Source organism: Piliocolobus tephrosceles, chromosome 5, assembly GCF_002776525.5.
Source record: "Piliocolobus tephrosceles isolate RC106 chromosome 5, ASM277652v3, whole genome shotgun sequence".
Taxonomy (NCBI): Eukaryota; Metazoa; Chordata; class Mammalia; order Primates; family Cercopithecidae; genus Piliocolobus; species Piliocolobus tephrosceles.
The window spans coordinates 102,092,707-102,110,140 of record NC_045438.1 but is presented as its reverse complement, the minus strand read 5'-3'; the positions used below and the strand labels follow the sequence as shown (position 1 = coordinate 102,110,140).

At 38.3% G+C, this 17,434-nt stretch overlaps 1 protein-coding gene across 2 annotated transcripts in view; it reads left to right on the top strand.

Moving 5' to 3' along the window:
• COL19A1 (collagen type XIX alpha 1 chain) overlaps positions 1–17,434 on the top strand; it is a 341,119-nt gene that overhangs the window by 252,716 nt on the left and 70,969 nt on the right. For both annotated transcript variants that reach the window (XM_023230284.2, XM_023230285.1), the window contains exons 19-27: positions 5,578–5,640; positions 9,643–9,678; positions 10,585–10,620; positions 10,715–10,768; positions 11,467–11,520; positions 12,910–12,963; positions 13,633–13,722; positions 15,383–15,427; positions 15,535–15,612. In XM_023230284.2, the coding sequence (XP_023086052.1) occupies positions 5,578–5,640; positions 9,643–9,678; positions 10,585–10,620; positions 10,715–10,768; positions 11,467–11,520; positions 12,910–12,963; positions 13,633–13,722; positions 15,383–15,427; positions 15,535–15,612 (510 nt within the window). The remainder of the gene's footprint in view (positions 1–5,577; positions 5,641–9,642; positions 9,679–10,584; positions 10,621–10,714; positions 10,769–11,466; positions 11,521–12,909; positions 12,964–13,632; positions 13,723–15,382; positions 15,428–15,534; positions 15,613–17,434) is intronic.

Genomic DNA, 17,434 nt, shown 5'->3' with positions numbered 1-17,434 from the left:
CAAACATAAGCATAGCAGTTGCTGGAAGGGTGAAATCAACTCTACCTATGCAAGTCTACTTACCATCTCTTCTGAATCAATACATTAGTTTTAAAAAATTATAATGTAATTTAATGTGATGTAAGTCACCACGGTGATAATTTAGAGCTCCATCAAGCTGTTCTCACAGATCTCTGCTTGCACCTGTGGTGAACCCCAGTGCTTCTGAATCCTGGCTGCACATTGGAATCACATGGAAAGCTTTGACAAAATACCCACACTCGGGCTCATCCACAGAGACTCCGATTTGGAGTAGGGGTTGTAGCGCTATTTAAAAGTGTTTCAGATGACTCTAATATACAACCAGGGCTAAGAACCACTGAGTAATAGGAAGAGCATGAGCTTTGAGACAAAAAGTTGATTGTGGCATTAACAGCTGGTCACCTTGGGAAGGTCACTTCATTTCTCTAAGTATCCATTTCCTCATTCACACCATGGGCGTAACTGTATCTACACAAAGATTTGATAGAAGGATTAAAATTAAATATTAGGAAGTTACTCAAAAGCACAATAACTAAAACATATATAAAGCCCTCATTAAAGATTTGTTCTTTTCTATTCACCAGCTCAATCTTTCCTTCCTCTCATGAGGTCTCATTTAGCACTTTTGAGGATTAATTGTTATTCTTATTCTTAGCACCTGGTCTTGCTCATCTTTGTATCTCCACCATAATTTTGACAAAGAAGGGACTCAATTTGTGCTGTAGAATAAAATATTTAACCAGTAGAATAATTAAACACAGAAGTGATTCATCATTCCTTTATAATATGCTACTTCTCAATGCACTGACCAGCAAAATAGAATTACTAAAAGAGTCAACCCTTTGGAACCCGACGCTACAATGAGCACCAGAACAAGCACAAACAGCACTGGAATATACACACCAATCACCCCTGGTTTAGCAGCCACAACCTGTATCAAGAACACTACGATACAGGGAGAACCACGACTTGCAGTAAATGGCCATGGAGACTGTCCATATGACCAGTCTACCAGTGTGGAAATGATGGATGATCCCTGCTCTGTGGCTTGACTGGGACTGACAGGATATGGAGAAGAGATAATGTATTTGCAAGTTACTTGAGGAGAACTACTGCTTTATAGAGACAGTAGAACAAAATATCAGGATATCTAAGCATTCCTGAGAAAATAGCAGGTGTCTTGTCGGAGAAGACTGTCAGGGAAAAGGTGGAGTCGCTACAGCACCAAGCTTTTCAAATAGCATCAAAAGTGTCAAACTGAATGAGAGTCTTTCCTGATGCAAAGTAAATTCATCACTTATGTTTCAACTCATCTCTACAGTGATAAATCATTGAACGTTCAATTTAAATAAAAAATACAAACCCATATGTGTCTAAGGTTCAGGTGGAAAATGCTTTTTTTGCAGAATTTTATGAGGAAAGAGGTCTCTAAGATTTCCTTCCAGCCCAATGTCATCCAATGACTATGTGAAAAGATGAGCCACAACCCCTTTTTTGTCCTTCCTCTGTATTTCCCAGGAGACCTATGTACATTGGTTCACCTGTATAGCAGCTATGAGTATAATTACTCTTATTTCACCATGTACATTCTCCTCCCCTTCCCTTTTGATATTGGCGGATTTGATTTTTACAAGCAATTTCTAGACCCCTTCTCAGCTTTCCACTTTTATTTTATTAGGCAAGTGTAACTAGTAGGCATATTTTTCCTTCACACCTATGCAATGGAGATTGTAGCACTTACCAGATGGCTAAAATGAGCTTCACTCTGTACACCCTAATGCCTATACAAGGCTAATTGTTTATTTTCTCTATAAAACCAACAACAATTGGTCCCTAAATGTATCCACCAACTTCTCCCTCTCCTTATCTTGAATATGATTTACTATGTCTAAGAAAAAAAAATGGCTTATCTTATAATGTGGTAAGAATAAGACTGATGATACACAGGATGTTTAGATACTATCATAGAAAAAAACAATACTTATGTAGCTTCCTCTGAATTAGGAAAAAGCCTGTATCCAGCACACTAAACTTTAAATTTTATGGATACTGCTTCAAAAGGCTTATTGAATATTTAAATTAAGAATGTGAGTGAATTTAGAGAAAAAAATAAGTTATGTATATATAGGTGGTATGTGGACATAGCGAATATTATGCAGTTGGGATGTGGATGACTGAACTTTGGGAAACACTGCTCTAGAATATTTGTACTGACAGGTCTGCAAATTGGCTTCTTATCCATTTGGTTCCTTGGCTCTCCAACAGGGCCTTACTATTACTAACTGAAAGCTTAATGGTATAAAAAATTAGTACTGAGGTGAGTCATAAAAACAAACACTTCTTTCCTAGTATCAACTCTCACAGCACCAAATACCTCTATGACCAAATATGTGAATGTTTCACACACAGCAAGCAAGCAATCAGTTCTGCAACAGACACCAGCTGGTTGTCTTCTAATTCCATTCAATTCTAATGCGATTTACCTGGTGGTAGCAACAGATCCCACAGATTGAGGGCTCAATCCCACAAGACTGCCTTCTACTTCATATGCCAACCGAAAGTCCCATGTTGTTTTTTCTGTGCTTTTGACCAAATGGCTATAAATCAGGGTCCTCATGACCCCATCCTTGGCTTTGACTGATCTGCTGGAATGGCTCACAGAACTCAGGGAGATATTTACTTATGCTTACCAGTTTATTATAAAGGATGTTACGAAGGTTACAGATAAAGGACTGCATAAGGCAAGGTATGTGGGAAGGGGTGCCAAACTTCCATGCCCTCCCTAGTCATGCCACCCTCTGGGAACCTCTACGACTTCAGCTCTACAGAAGCTCTCTGAACCCAGTCCTTGTGGTTTTTATGGAAGCTTCATTATGTAGGTGTGATTGATTAAATCATTTGTCATTGGTGACCAAGTTAACCTTCAGTCTCTTGCCCCTCCTCAGAGGTTGGAGGTGAGGCTGAAAAGACTCTAATCAAGCCTTGGTCCTTCTGGTGACCAGCCCAATCCCAAAGCTACCTAGGGGCTGCCAGCTACCAGTCAACTCATTAACATACGAAAAGACACTTATTGCTTTGGGGATTCCAAGGATTTTATGAGTTGTATGCCAGGAAACTGGGACGAAGACCAAATATGTATTTTACAATATTGTTATCAAGCAGATGGGCTCACTGCCCAGTGTGCACCGAAGCCAATAACTATGGCACCAGCTTTTCAGAAAACAAAGATTTTATTGCAAAACCAGCCAGCAAAGAGACAGGAGTCAGGCTCAAAGTTGCCTCCTGGATTTGGGGATTGGGGCAAATTTTAAGGGATCAGAGGGCAAGAGACAGGATCTAGGAATGTTAGTTTGGCAGGGTCTGATTGGACAGCTTCAAATTTGACCATTTATGGTAAGGTATGTTGAGGCAGATTTTTGCCCTGGATATTCCAGGCCAGTGGACCCCCTTGCTTCTGAAAGAGTTCAGGTTCTGGTCATGTCCCGGTCTTCTTGATTCCACCCAAGGGGAGGAATTGTTGGTCCCAGCTGTTGTTACAAGTCAAAGCTTTTTCTGTTACGCGTGCCTAGGCTGCATGACTTGGAGCTTTGGGCTCTGTTATACCTTAAAGGTACCTTGACATTTTATTATCAGCAGAGTAGGCCCTGTTTGGCTGGTTCCACAGTTACAGTATCGCATGAGGTTTTAAAATTTTAATAAAATTAAGATTAAATTTAACAAAACATATCCCATAAATCTAGAAGACTAATTAATACAAACATGATCTTGTCTATCTGTTGCAGAAAATCACAAGATATGGATTAGGATACACAAATAAAAATAAGCCAAAGATTTTAGGGCTGTAGTAAATTTGTACTTGAAGCACTTTTGGGTAGACTGAGGCTTCAAAATGAACAGTTAGGCACATCCACACAGGGGTCAGGATTAGAGATGTTCACTGCAGCCTTATTTATAATAGAGACAAGCTGATTACAACTCAAGCACCCATCAGTAGGGCTGAGATAAACCCTGGTTTATTAACATGTTAGAATGCTACTCAGCTGTTACAGTGAATGAATGAGATCATATGTATCAATAGAGATGGATATTAAAAACAATGTTGAGTGGAAAAAACAAGTCGTAGTATGTTCTATATGAGATAAAGCTATTTATGGAATTTGTTTCAAATATCCAAAATAATGTTTATGATTCCACATATGCAGTAAAAGTACAATAATATAAACTGAAAATATAAATACTAAATTCTTGAGAGTGGTTCCCTCTGGGTGGAAATAGGAAATACAGGGGATTTCTTCTTTGTAAATTTTTTAATTTCTTTCATTTTGGGTACCTGGTACATGAAGGCTTAGTGTATTCTACTTTATGCTTTCTGTATTTATTCTTTTTTTTTTTTTTTTGAGACGGAGTCTCACTCTGTGGCCCAGGCTGGAGTGCAGTGGCCGGATCTCAGCTCACTGCAAGCTCCGCCTCCCGGGTTTACGCCATTCTCCTGCCTCAGCCTCCCGAGTAGCTGGGACTACAGGCGCCCACCACCTTGCCCGGCTAGTTTTTTTGTATTTTTTTTTAGTAGAAACGGGGTTTCACTGGGTTAGCCAGGATGGTCTCGGTCTGCTGACCTCGTGATCCACCCATCTTGGCTTCCCAAAGTGCTGGGATTACAGGCTTGAGCCACCGCACCCGGCCTTTATTCTTTTGAAGTAAAAAAATAGGCCAGGTAGGCAAAAATGGTATATGCTCAGAAATGTAATGGTGAACATTATTTTGCAAAAATGCTCTTGAGGTTGGGGGAAAAAAAAGTAGCCTTACATATCTTCTAGGGACTATGTTTAATTTAAAAACTGTGTAGGTATTCAGAGATCTTGGTAAACACTAAAAGGATGCACAATGCTGAGACTCCTCTGAAGTCTCATCAGTGATATAACTCCTTTCTTTAAATATTACTTCTCAAATTACATTTTCCAAAAACACTCTGTATATGTCACATACAAATCTCTCTTCAAGGTTTTTTGACCAGAACCTCCCAGACATTTCTAAGCTACTGCCATCACCACATCTACAAGAATGCCTTATTTGCCCACAGCCAATCATCTAAGCAGCATTATAAACCCTGGAAACAGCTGAGAGACTCATTTTGTTTCATATGACTACTGACTCTGCTCACCTAAACAAAAAAGTGCCTGAAATAAAATGAGTCTAGATTATTGTGCCAGTTAAACAGTCTGATGTCTTTGAGATCACACACAAAAAAATTGGTTTTGGCACACCAGAACAAAATTATAATTATTCTCCTCTAGATATTCTTTCCTGGAAAAATAATTAACTTTGTTTCAAATTACATTTAAGTATCATAATGAAATGTATGGATTTCTAAAAGACATAACGCTATTGTGAAGTACTGACAAACACATTATCATAAAAATAGTCTAAGTAGATTCAGAACTTTGCATTGTCTGTTGGATGCTATATAGTTAGGAGAGCAAGCAATCATTCTGTTCTGAGTCACAATAGTGCTTCTCTAACCATCTGCAAAATCTCTCTTCTGCTTTGTCTTGAAAGGGTGAAACTGGACTACCAGGATTTCCAGGGTCTGCTGGGCCTAAAGGACAAAAAGGAGAACCTGTAAGTATTTTAGCTTTGAGAACAGAGGAAGAATATCTAAAAAATTGGATTAAAAATATTTTTCCAAATCAGCCCCAATTCCACGTACCTTGGTTGATCCTGTCATGGGAAACAACCGATCAGATTTTCAAGTGAGTATTAGCTATGCTATGCACTAAGTTTTTCATGTGTATTTACTCACTTAATCCACAAAAAGATTCCATAAGGTCGTCTATTAGCACCTGCATACTTCAAATGATAAAAGTAAGGCATAAAGAGGTTAAGTAACTTTGCCCAAAGTCACACAGTACTAAGCATTGGAGCTGTGAATCACACCTAGGTGAGCTGATTCTAGAACCTAAAGTTTAAAATCACAATGCTCATCTGGTATAACTAAACACTGCAGCTAAAATAATAAAATCAATGTATCAAAAGACTAGTACAAGTTGATCCGAAAGAAATTGGAAACACATCTTTCTGCTCAAACAACTGTTCTCAGTGTACCTTCTGAAGTTATTTTTCTTTCTTGACTTTTGTAAGATCAAAGTGGCTTCCCAATCACTTTTCAGTATTATTGTGGCCAATTTCTTTCAAAATGCAGTTCTTTTTGTGGGGAAAAAGAGAAAAACCCTACAGTATCATTTATATTCAAATAGGACCACCTAAAGTGATAAGAGAAATCTTAGGTACAAAAAATGACTTGTTTTAATGCTCCTTTTAAAAAAGCAGTTTTCAAGAATCAGTGAGAATCAGGCTTATCAAATGTTTCATCTTTGTTTAAAAAAAAGTAATACATCTTATTAAACCACTCTATCCCTTTCTTTATGAGAGTGAATAAAGGATATTGGTTTATCAGGGGATAAAACATGAAGAGGTCACTAAATTGCCTGCATGACAAACAGGAACATTATTTAAAGCATTCAGTGTTACAAAGTCAAATTTTCCCTGTGCTTCAACTTTAAAAAATTAACAATGACAGTAATTTTTGCAGCTTTAGAATCAGTCTGTGGCCTTGTAGCAGGACAAGCAGCAGACAAAACTCCTCAGACACTTAGTTAAAGAAGGAAGGGGTTTATTCGGCCAGGGGCATCGGCAAGACTTCTGTCTCAACAGCCGAGCTCCCCGAGTAAGTAATTCGTGTCCCTTTTAAGGGCTTACAACTCTAAGGGGGTGCATGTGAGAGGGTCATGATTGATTGAGCAAGCAGGGGGTACGTGACTGGGGGCTGCATGCACCAGTAATTAGATTGGAACAAAACAGGATAGGGATTTTCACAGTGCATTCCTATACAATGTCTGTAATCTATAGATAACATAACCGATTAGGTCAGGGGTCAGTCTTTAACTACCAGGCCCAGGGTGTGGCGCCGGGCTGTCTGACTGGATTTCATTTCTGCCTTTTAGTTTTTACTTCTTCTTTCTTTGGAGGCAGAAATTGGGCATAAGACAATATGAGGGGTGGTCTCCTCCCTTAGCCTATGTACCCCAGTTCTTCTACTTTCGGGAGTCGTACTTGCCCTTAGTATTCAGTTCAAGCTTTCTTACACAACTACAGGATTTGGCAGTCTTTAATGGGTTTCTCCAACTGAGTATTTCCAATAATGTCTGGAAAATCTCATGTCTCAGAAATCCAGGCTGGTGCATGCCCCTGGTACCTGCCAACTCTCTAGGTGCCCCACACTTGGAAGTTCCTCTTACCATCTCTTAACTGCTTCTCTAGGTCTCCACTATCTTCCCTCCAAAACTGAACATTGACACCCACCTTCTCTTAATTTCCACATGACACATGGAGGACCTTGCTGTAAGATTTACAAAAATTTTACTGGAAAATTAAGGATTTTTAGAGCAGAAAGGAGAAACTTTCAGTGAGTTAGAACACTGCTTCTCAAACGTGAACGTGCACTTGAATCCCACTGATTCTAGGTCAGTAGGTTTGGAGCAGGATCAGAGAGTTTGTGTTTCTCATAAGCTCTCAGTAATGCTGGTGCTATTGTTCCATGGACCACACTTTAAGCAGCAAGAGTTGGAGGAGTTCATAGTTCCTAGGAGTGATAGGCCTTTTCCTCCTGCAGAGATTTCCTCTGGATTTCTCTCCTACCACTAATGTTCAAGGGCAGTCCATGTACCTCATGGGGACTGCCTTTAGCCCTGTTTTCCTTAACTAGAGCTTCTTTTCCTCCTAACTCTTCTCCATACCAGGTCCCTATTCATCCCCTAATTATCCCACCACCCCATACATCTTTGCCGCCTTCCCCTACCCCTACATTAAAACAACACAAATTTTACATTATTATGGAGAGCAGTTTAGCTCTTTATGGTCTCAACCTTTCTATTCCAGAACAGGATATAGACTTTACTTTGCATAGTAATCAGAAGGCCCAAACAGAAGAGTAGTATTCATTCAAAGGTAAATTCTGAACCACTGATCCCAAATGGTAACTAAAATGGCAAATTTTCCCCCACCATAGGACATTCAGAATATGGTTTGATGTGTAACACATCAGAGCTAAAATATAGTTGAGATCACCTAGTTGAACCCCATGATTTTATAGATAAGGAAAGGGGGCCTCTAAAAGAGTAAGTTACTTGCCTCAAATAGTAGCCATTGGATCTAGGACTAAATATCAAGTATCTAGACAACGAGGCTCCCTGGTTTTTCTTTTTTTCTTTTTATTTTATAACCAGTTACTTTAGTCAATGTGGCCACTAAACTTGACAGTGGCTGTAAATAAGCAATGACATGAGCAGTGTCATGTAAGCAAAAACAAGCAGGGAAATAAGAATATAAATAAGGCGGCCGGGCGCGGTGGCTCAAGCCTGTAATCCCAGCACTTTGGGAGGCCGAGACGGGCGGATCACGAGGTCAGGAGATCGAGACCATCCTGGCTAACACGGTGAAACCCCGTCTCTACTAAAAATACAAAAAAACTAGCCGGGCGAGGTGGCGGGCGCCTGTAGTCCCAGCTACTCCGGAGGCTGAGGCAGGAGAATGGCGTGAACCCGGGAGGCGGAGCTTGCAGTGAGCTGAGATCCGGCCACTGCACTCCAGCCTGGGCCACAGAGCGAGACTCCGTCTCAAAAAAAAAAAAAAAAAAAAAAAAAAAAAAAAAAAAAAAAAAAAGAATATAAATAAGGCCTTGATCTAATACGTAGAAATTAACCACTATTAAGATATTTCATCACGTTGGGTAGATATGGATATATAGTTGTTCCTTGGTATCTGTGGGAGATTGGTTCCAGGGCTCTGAGGATACCAACATCTGAGGATGCTCAAGTCCCTAATATAAAATGGCCTATTATTTGCATATCACCTATGTATTCTCCTGTATACTTCAAATCATGTCCAGATTACTTGTAATACATAATACAATGTAAGTGCTATGTAAATAGTTGTTATACTATATTATTTTTAAAATTTGTATAATTTTTATTGCTGTTTTATTTTTTATTGTTTTTCTTTTTCAAATATTTTTTATCCACAATTGCTTGAATCCATGGACACAGAACTTACAGATATGGTTAACCTCTTCAAGTCATTTTCATTAAAGTAAAAATGAAAACTAGAAAACTATTTTTTAAATAATGATTTTATGTATTTAAGCACACAATTAACCAAATGGAAGAATTCAAATGAATGTCTTTCCATACAACATTTTTATCAATTTCTTGCTGTCACTCCCATTTCACATCCAATTGGATGTGTGCGTGTGATTGTTTTCTATGTGAACTAGGCAGTAGGAAGCTTTGGCCTTGGGCAGCATTCCGATTTGCCAACCACTTGGGATTTTATAAATGATATTAGAATGATTAACTCATTGTTCATTTGGGAATATAAAGGAGTTTTTAAATTGATTATCATATATTTCCTTTAAGCTGCAAAAGCAGACTGTGTGGCACTCTGGGTATTTTTAGAGGTCTGTTTGCAATGGGGATCTGAGTTTGGCCTGTAGAGTTTATCCACACCCCGGTTTGGAGAGTTTATTTCTAAGAGTGTTTAATTCTATCGTCTACCCCTTCTCCTTAGGGAGAGCCTTTTACAAAAGGAGAAAAAGGAGATAGAGTAAGTAGATATTTTATCACTACCTTGGGTTTTCTACTTCATTGATTTTTTTCTCTCTGATTTTCTGGTATGTTTACTTTGGAGTCTAATAGATTTAATTAAATAAGGTCCGTGAGCATTTTACTTTTTCCTCTGTGATTTTTAACTCTTTTATTTTGATAAATAAGAAATTTTAAGCCTTGTTAAATGTTGTCATGCAAGGAGACTTCAACATTGGTATGAGTTTTCTAATACATTGTTTAACCAATTACTAATAGTGATTGGCCATGAATGTTATATAAGACATCCATGTAGGATATCACAAATATCAAATTAAAATAAAAGATACATTTTTTTCCAAAAATTCTGTTAATGGCACAAAGTGGATTTATCAAATATATTAATAAGTCACAGAAAATGTAAAAAGCAAACTTGTTATAGCCAATGTTGTCCTCTTTTGTATAACCTTAATTTTGTTGTGATTTTTTTTCATTAAGCACATATAACTAATCATTAAGCACATATAACTAAAAGTAGAATCACCAACACATATTACTTTAAATTCTACTCTCCCTAATTCCTTCTCTGAAGTTTTAATTCTCTGGGACATGAGATTAGTTGGTGGCAAATTATAACTATGTCAGCTAAGTAGAGAATGCAGTGATTGCTAATGGGACATGATAATTACAGTGTCAAAAGTGGCATTGGGGGAAAAACTATTATAATGAAAAAATCAAGAAAGTATTGTTCATTAGTAGTAAGTATTTTCAATCATGTTTTAGAATGAACTTTCCTTGATTTCATTATGTCTTCCATAATTTCCCTTTTTATTGTATGTTAATTACTAGAAATTCAATTAAAGTATCAGAGATGTCCATTTCCATCTGAATTTAAGCATTACCCCTATAGTAATTATTTTATTTACAGGGAGAACCTGGGATAATAGGATCACAGGGAGTAAAGGTAATTTCCTGGCATTCTTCAATTTCATCTCCAACCTTAATTAGATTATGAAAATTAAAGCAACATTGATCTTTCCTTCCCCCTACGTGTTTAGGGTGAACCTGGAGATCCTGGTCCCCCTGGTTTAATAGGAAGCCCAGGACTAAAGGTATATAAGAAATAACTAAGATTTATTGGGAAATAATTTGGGAATTATAGCCATTCTCTGTAAAACAGGGTGCTTTGGTGTGCCACTCATTTTCTTCACAAATGCTCTTCGAGACTTTATCCTGTTTCCATGGCGATTTTCCCCATTGGCTGCATTTATTACACACATAGTAACTATCTTCTGGTTCACAATAGGATTTCTAAACTCTTTTTCAGAGCATATTCACAATAGCATCCCTAAAGGCTTTAAGAGTAAACAATGTGAGCTAAATCTATGACCTTGAGCTATATTCTTAAAAGTAACAGAATTCAAGATTCAGTTTCTAAACCAAAATTTGCAACCTTGAGTTGCTTGAGTATCCCAAGTGGGATTCCACACCAGTGTCCCAAGAGAGCAGCTTTTGGAAAGTGCAGGAGAAATTAATGTGGTGTACTCCCAGACAATGGGTAGGGCAAGTTACCTAACTTCAGTTATCACCTGCTGGAGAGAACACATAAATTAAATAAAAGCATCTGGAAACTATCCTGGTAAACCCAAAGCACATTTCAGTACTATACAGATAAAGTGGGAAAGTGGGATGGCGGAAAGTTGGTCTTCCTATACATGAAGATCACACTATGCTTTACAAATACTCAGGTACAATCTATCTTTTTTTTTTTTCCTAGCAAAGCTAAAGCATATACCACCATTTATTTTAGGGTCAGCAGGGATCTGCAGGCTCCATGGGACCCAGAGGACCGCCAGGAGATGTTGTATGTATAATGTCTTTGATATTTTTGAAATGAAATTGAGACTAGGACATGTTTTTTGAAAACATCAACATCTGTTCAAGTAACTGAGTTATCCCTCATTTCCCAAAGACATGGGTCATCTATGCCACTAAAACTGATTATACCAAATGTCAGGGGCTATTGAGAAGACTAGGCCCTTCATATATTCACGTGAGGTCCTTTTGAGTATCATTAGCCTAATAAATTGGTTTTTGGAGCTCAAGTTAATTAAATTGTCATTTTGGACATACTTGTCAGTGCTGTACCAGCAGTAGAGAGATTGGAAATGTCAATAGAAATAAAGAACACCAAAAGATAAAGAAAACATTTTTCAATATTCACAGTTTTTAGTTCAAGTCTCCATCTAAGGAAGACATTCCCAAAACTTCCATTGTTTTCTAGCAAAAGCCTTCCAAAAAAAAGCAAGTCTTTTAGCTAAAAGTATGTCTGAAGGAAGATCAACAGATTGCATTATAACCTAGCTTTAGTGGACTTAAAATACTCAGTGCACCTTTCTATTCATTATCTGGATCAACTTTCTATTCCTTGGACAATCTTCCTAGCTTTCTGACAACTTGGGAGCTGCGAGCTCTCCGTCAGTTCACACTTGAGCAAAATAAGAAAAATCCTTGGCCATAACTCCTTGGAGACTGATCACTATCTGACCACGATTACAGTTCCCTCCAGGCAACTCTTAGGATCTCTCCTTTTTTCATGCCCTGAGAACAGACCCTTAACCTCATGTTCTATTCTCCATGCTCACCGCTTGAGCCTCTCCTGTCTATTGATCGGTGCACATGTTCTGCTTGGTACTTTGAACACCCAGTTTATACAGCAAAGCTTTTGATAACTTCCCTATGCCAACTAATGGGCCACTGTAGATAAATCTAGTGAACAGATCTTATGAAAAGAGAGATAATCCTGGTGGCACAAGTGGAGCCACAATGCTCAAAAACTGAGATTAAGTGATAGTGGCCAGAGCTATAAAGAGAACAAAATCAAAAGAGAAAGAGCCACTGTTTCTAAAACATAGTAAAAACACATTTTTCTAGTTGCCCTAGAGTCCTTCAGAATCATTATGTGATGCTACCAACCACCATCTCTATTCCATGGCAATAATATGGGTGAGACATTCGGTTCAATTCGACTTTAGTTTCTTTCCTATGGCATCCAGGTGGCTTCACTTGAACCAACAGACCACGTAGAATCACTAATATTTTTCCAGGTCTTAAAGGCCAAAATCAATCCAACTCCTTGTATTAATAGGCTGTATGTTAAAATTCTGTTCTCTTGACAAAGATTCAGATATAGGGAAATGTTATTGTAAGAGATGTTCTCATTGCTCTTTCCTATTCACTCTGAGTTTTCTAGGGATTGCCAGGAGAACATGGTATCCCAGGAAAACAAGGCATTAAAGGAGAAAAGGTATAGTTTGCATTTTCCTCATTGTATATGTTAAGTAGATAGGAGGAAGAGACAGAGGGAGATGAAAGGACACCCCAGGGCTTCTGGGATTGTGCAGGGGACAGACATTCACATTAACTACAGTGTAAATGGTACCCCCTAGAGTTGTGCATTTGGCAGCCCTGGTTCTGGCACCGGAATGCCATGTGACAAAGTGAACTGAGAGATGAAGATATCGGGAGTCTGAAAGTCAAGCTCAGTTACCAATTCTGATATAAACCTAAGAAGTCTCTTAATCTTGCAGGATCTGTTTCTTGATATCTACATGGAAACAGTGTATTAACATTGAACTGTTATTAGGGAATAACTTAAAGAAAACATAAAGATCATCTATAGAACTTTATTAATAAATATGCCCTTTTGTGCATATACATATATATATACACACACACACACACACACACGCATATGTTTCATGATACTGCTAATATAACTAACTGCAAAATCTAAATGCACTGAACAGTCATGAATTAGGTACTCAATAAATATTATTGAGTCGGTGAGTGAGTGAGTGAGTGAATGAAGTTTGACTGGCTATGATGACAACTTAAAACAATGGAAACCACTACCTCCTCTCTTCCCACCATGAACCTGAGCATCAAAGTAAGAATCTTACTTTGTTTTCCACAGGGAGATCCAGGTGGGATCATAGGCCCTCCTGGGCTTCCAGGTCCAAAAGGTGAGGCTGGTCCTCCAGGGAAGAGCCTGCCAGGGGAACCGGTAAGTATTAGCCCTTTTGTTAATGTATTTCTTGCAAGTTCATTAATTACTGCTTGTGGGTTCCTAGTTTCAGATCACAAGTATGGGAATAAGTTTAGGTCTGCAAAAAAAGGAAAAAAGACCTTAAAACAGAACTACCTTTTGACCTAGCAATCTCACTACGGGTTTCTTTTCCCAAAAGAAAATAAATAGTTCTACCAAAAAGACACATGCATTCGTGTGTTCATTGCAACTCTATTCATAATAGCAATGACATGGATTCAACCTAGATGCCCATCTACAGTGGACTGGATAAAGACAATGTGATATATATAACTATGGAATACTATGCAGCCATAAAAAGGACAAAATCATGTCCTTTGCAGCAACATGGATACAGCTAGAGGCCATTATCCTAAGCAAATTAATGCAGGAACAAAAAACCAAATACCGCATGTCCTCACTTATAAGTGGGAGCTAAACATTGGTTGCACACCAGCATAGTAGAGATGGGAGCAAGAGACGTGGAGGACTACTGATGGGGGAGAGTTGAAGGGAGGCAAGGTTGAAAAACTGTCAGGCACTATGCTTACTTCCTTGGGTAGTGGGATCATTCATACAATAAACCTGAGCAATATGCAATGTACCCATGTACTAAACCTGTACATGTACCCCTGAACCTAAAATAAAAGTCAGGGGAAAAAATAAATATTCATCTATTCATCTTACTCTTTTTTTTTTTTTTTTTTTTTTCTGAGACAGGGTCTTTAATCTGTTACCCAGGCTAAAGCAGAGTAGTACAATTATGGATCACTGCAGCCTCGACCTCCGCGATTCAAGTGATCCTCCCACCCCAGCCTCCTGAGTAGTGGTGACAACAGGCACATGCCACCACTCCTGGCTAATTTTTATATTTTTTGTATAGATGGGGCTTCACCGTGTTATCCATGCTGGTCATGAACTCCTGGGCTCCAGTGATCTGCCCACCTCGGCCTCCCAAAATGCTGGGATTACAGGCATCTTATTCTTTAAATCAGAGATAAAACCTCTTAAATGTATGATAAGCAAAGGGCTTTCTTCTGAAGAAAATATACATGCATACAACATTTTGCATATGATTTTGGAAGATTCCTAGGTCCCCTGAATCCTACACATGGATTCTGTAGAGATCCATGAATCCCAGTCAGGTACACTGGTTTTAAACCATAAAACTTCCTAGGACAGTATTGTAAAACAGAAAAACTACCTGAATTTTCCCTTCCAGAGGTTTTGCAGGTATCACCGTGGTTTGTCATTTGCAGAAATGTCTTTGTGACCCAGACTCTTCCCAGGACATTGAAAACTGGACTGCTGGAAAATCTAAATAACCAATGTTTTTAAAATATGTTTTATGTGCCTTTGTTTCTCATCGCCTTTGAACTTACGTTATTAAATAATAATAATAGTTCTCAATATCAGGTGCCTCATTTTATAAATAAAAATCTTTTATATTTTAAAACAACTATACAAAATCTATAACCTATTGAAATGTGTACTCCCTGTTCCTTATTCTTTTATAGAAAAAGATTTATTCAAATAAGATGAAGAGTGATAAAACATTTTAGTTATAACTTCTAATGTGTTTATAGCCTTTCTAGAAGAAGATACGTATTCAATGTATTCATCTATTTTTTTCGTTTAGGGATTAGATGGAAATCCTGGAGCACCTGGTCCACGTGGGCCAAAGGTATACAAATATTTAGTTAATTTTTAAGAAATTAATAATTAACAAAATATAGCAGAGAAGTTTATATCTCTTGAGGCTTGCACTAACAGAAGCCTTTCATTTCACAGGGTGAGAGAGGACTTCCAGGTGTTCACGGTTCCCCAGGGGACGTAGGCCCACCAGGGGTAGGAATTCCTGGCAGAACAGTAAGTGAAATTCATTCAGTCCTTGTTGATTCCAATATTGTGAAACAAAATCCAGTGTCAGATTTTAACAAGGTGAAAAGAATAGAAAGGTCAGAGGAGGAAATACAAATAAACACTATCCAGAAAGGATTGATGGGCACTGAGGTTGTATCACTTAAGCACAGAGACGGTACCCGCTGTTTGTTTATTAACTTACAGATGCTGGTCACACATAAACTAATTTGGATTAGAAGCAGTCATTTAACCTACACCTCTAATCTATACATTAAAAAGCACAAATGCATATTTGTAAGATGGTATGACTGCCTAATATTAGGTCATTATATATTATAGCTTGTTTTTAATTAAGTTAAAACAAGAAGTTAATATTTAAAGTGAATGGTGTACGCATAAGTGAAATGACACCAAAAAGGTCTGAGTAATGTCTTCAGAATGAAGAGATGGTGTTTTCAATGGTAAAAACAAATAATGGGCGTTTTTAAAGTATGTAAACTATAAGGACAGAGCCTAGAACAGCCGCTATTAACAACGACCACTATATCCACACTTGTAGACCAAATAATAATAAATATACAATTTTCATTTACTATGAAAAGACATAAAATATTTTTGAACAAGAAAAGTAGAAATAAATGGTTATTCTAATGACATGAATTTAGAAAATTGTCCTGTGTGGTGTAATAGAAAACCAAACTAACTTTTTTCCTATTATGCTCTTAACATTCAACATAATACAATTCTGACACCAGATGTGTGGGGTTTTTTTCCCCCTACTCATCAATTCTCCAATGGACATCAACTGGATGTTCTATTAGTCAATTCATGTCTGACACTATCTACCTGGAGTTAGCGTCAGATTCCACAGGTTAAGGGCTCAATCGCACAAAACCGACCCCTACTTCAGAGGTCAACTGCATATCTGGGCCTTCATTACTTCTGTTCAACCAGCTATAAACTGGAAGTTTCCATGACCTCCACCTCAGGTTCTGTAGTTTGCTAGAGTGGTTCACAGAATCAAGTAACTCTTTCTTACATTTACTGGTTTATGGTATCAGTAAAGGATACAGTTGAAGAGTCAGAAGAAGAGATACAAAGGGAGAGGTCTGGAAGGGTCCCTGAGTGTAGGAGCGTCGGTCCCCGCGGAGTTGGGGTGTGTCACTCTCCTGGCACATGGGTGTTTTTGCCAGCCTGGAAGTTCTCTAAACCTCATATTTTGGGATTTTATGGAGGTTTCATCATGTCAGCAACATAAACAACTAACTATATTTCCAGCCCCTCTCCCCTCTTCAGAGAATGCGGGGTGGGCTGAAAGGCGGAGTTTCTAACTGTGGCTTGGTCTTTCTGGTGATCAGCTCCTATCAAGGAGTCCACCAAGAGTCACCTCATTGGAACAAAAGACTCTCCTGTCACCTAAGAAACCCAAGGGATTAGAAGCTCTGTGTCAACCGGGGCCAAAAAACAAGTATTAGAACAAAAGTTTATGTTAGCAACCTATTGTTCAGGAATTTACGAGGGTTTTAGGAGCTCTGTGCCAGGAACTGAGGGCAGAAACCAAATATTATTTTATCACAATATCACATCTTTATATTGAAGTTAACATGAAAAGGTAAAAGAAAGTGTAAGTAGTAAAGGGATATGTTGTGAATGAGGGTTGTCTGATTTGCCAAGGCAAGAATGTAAAAGACCATTGGAGATGGAAATTAAACCAAGTAAAAACTTGTATCAGAAAATTATTAGAGGCTGGGCCTGGTGGCTCATCCTTGTAATCCCAGCACTTTGAGAGGCCAAGGCAGGTGGATCACTTGAGGTCAGGAGTTTGAGA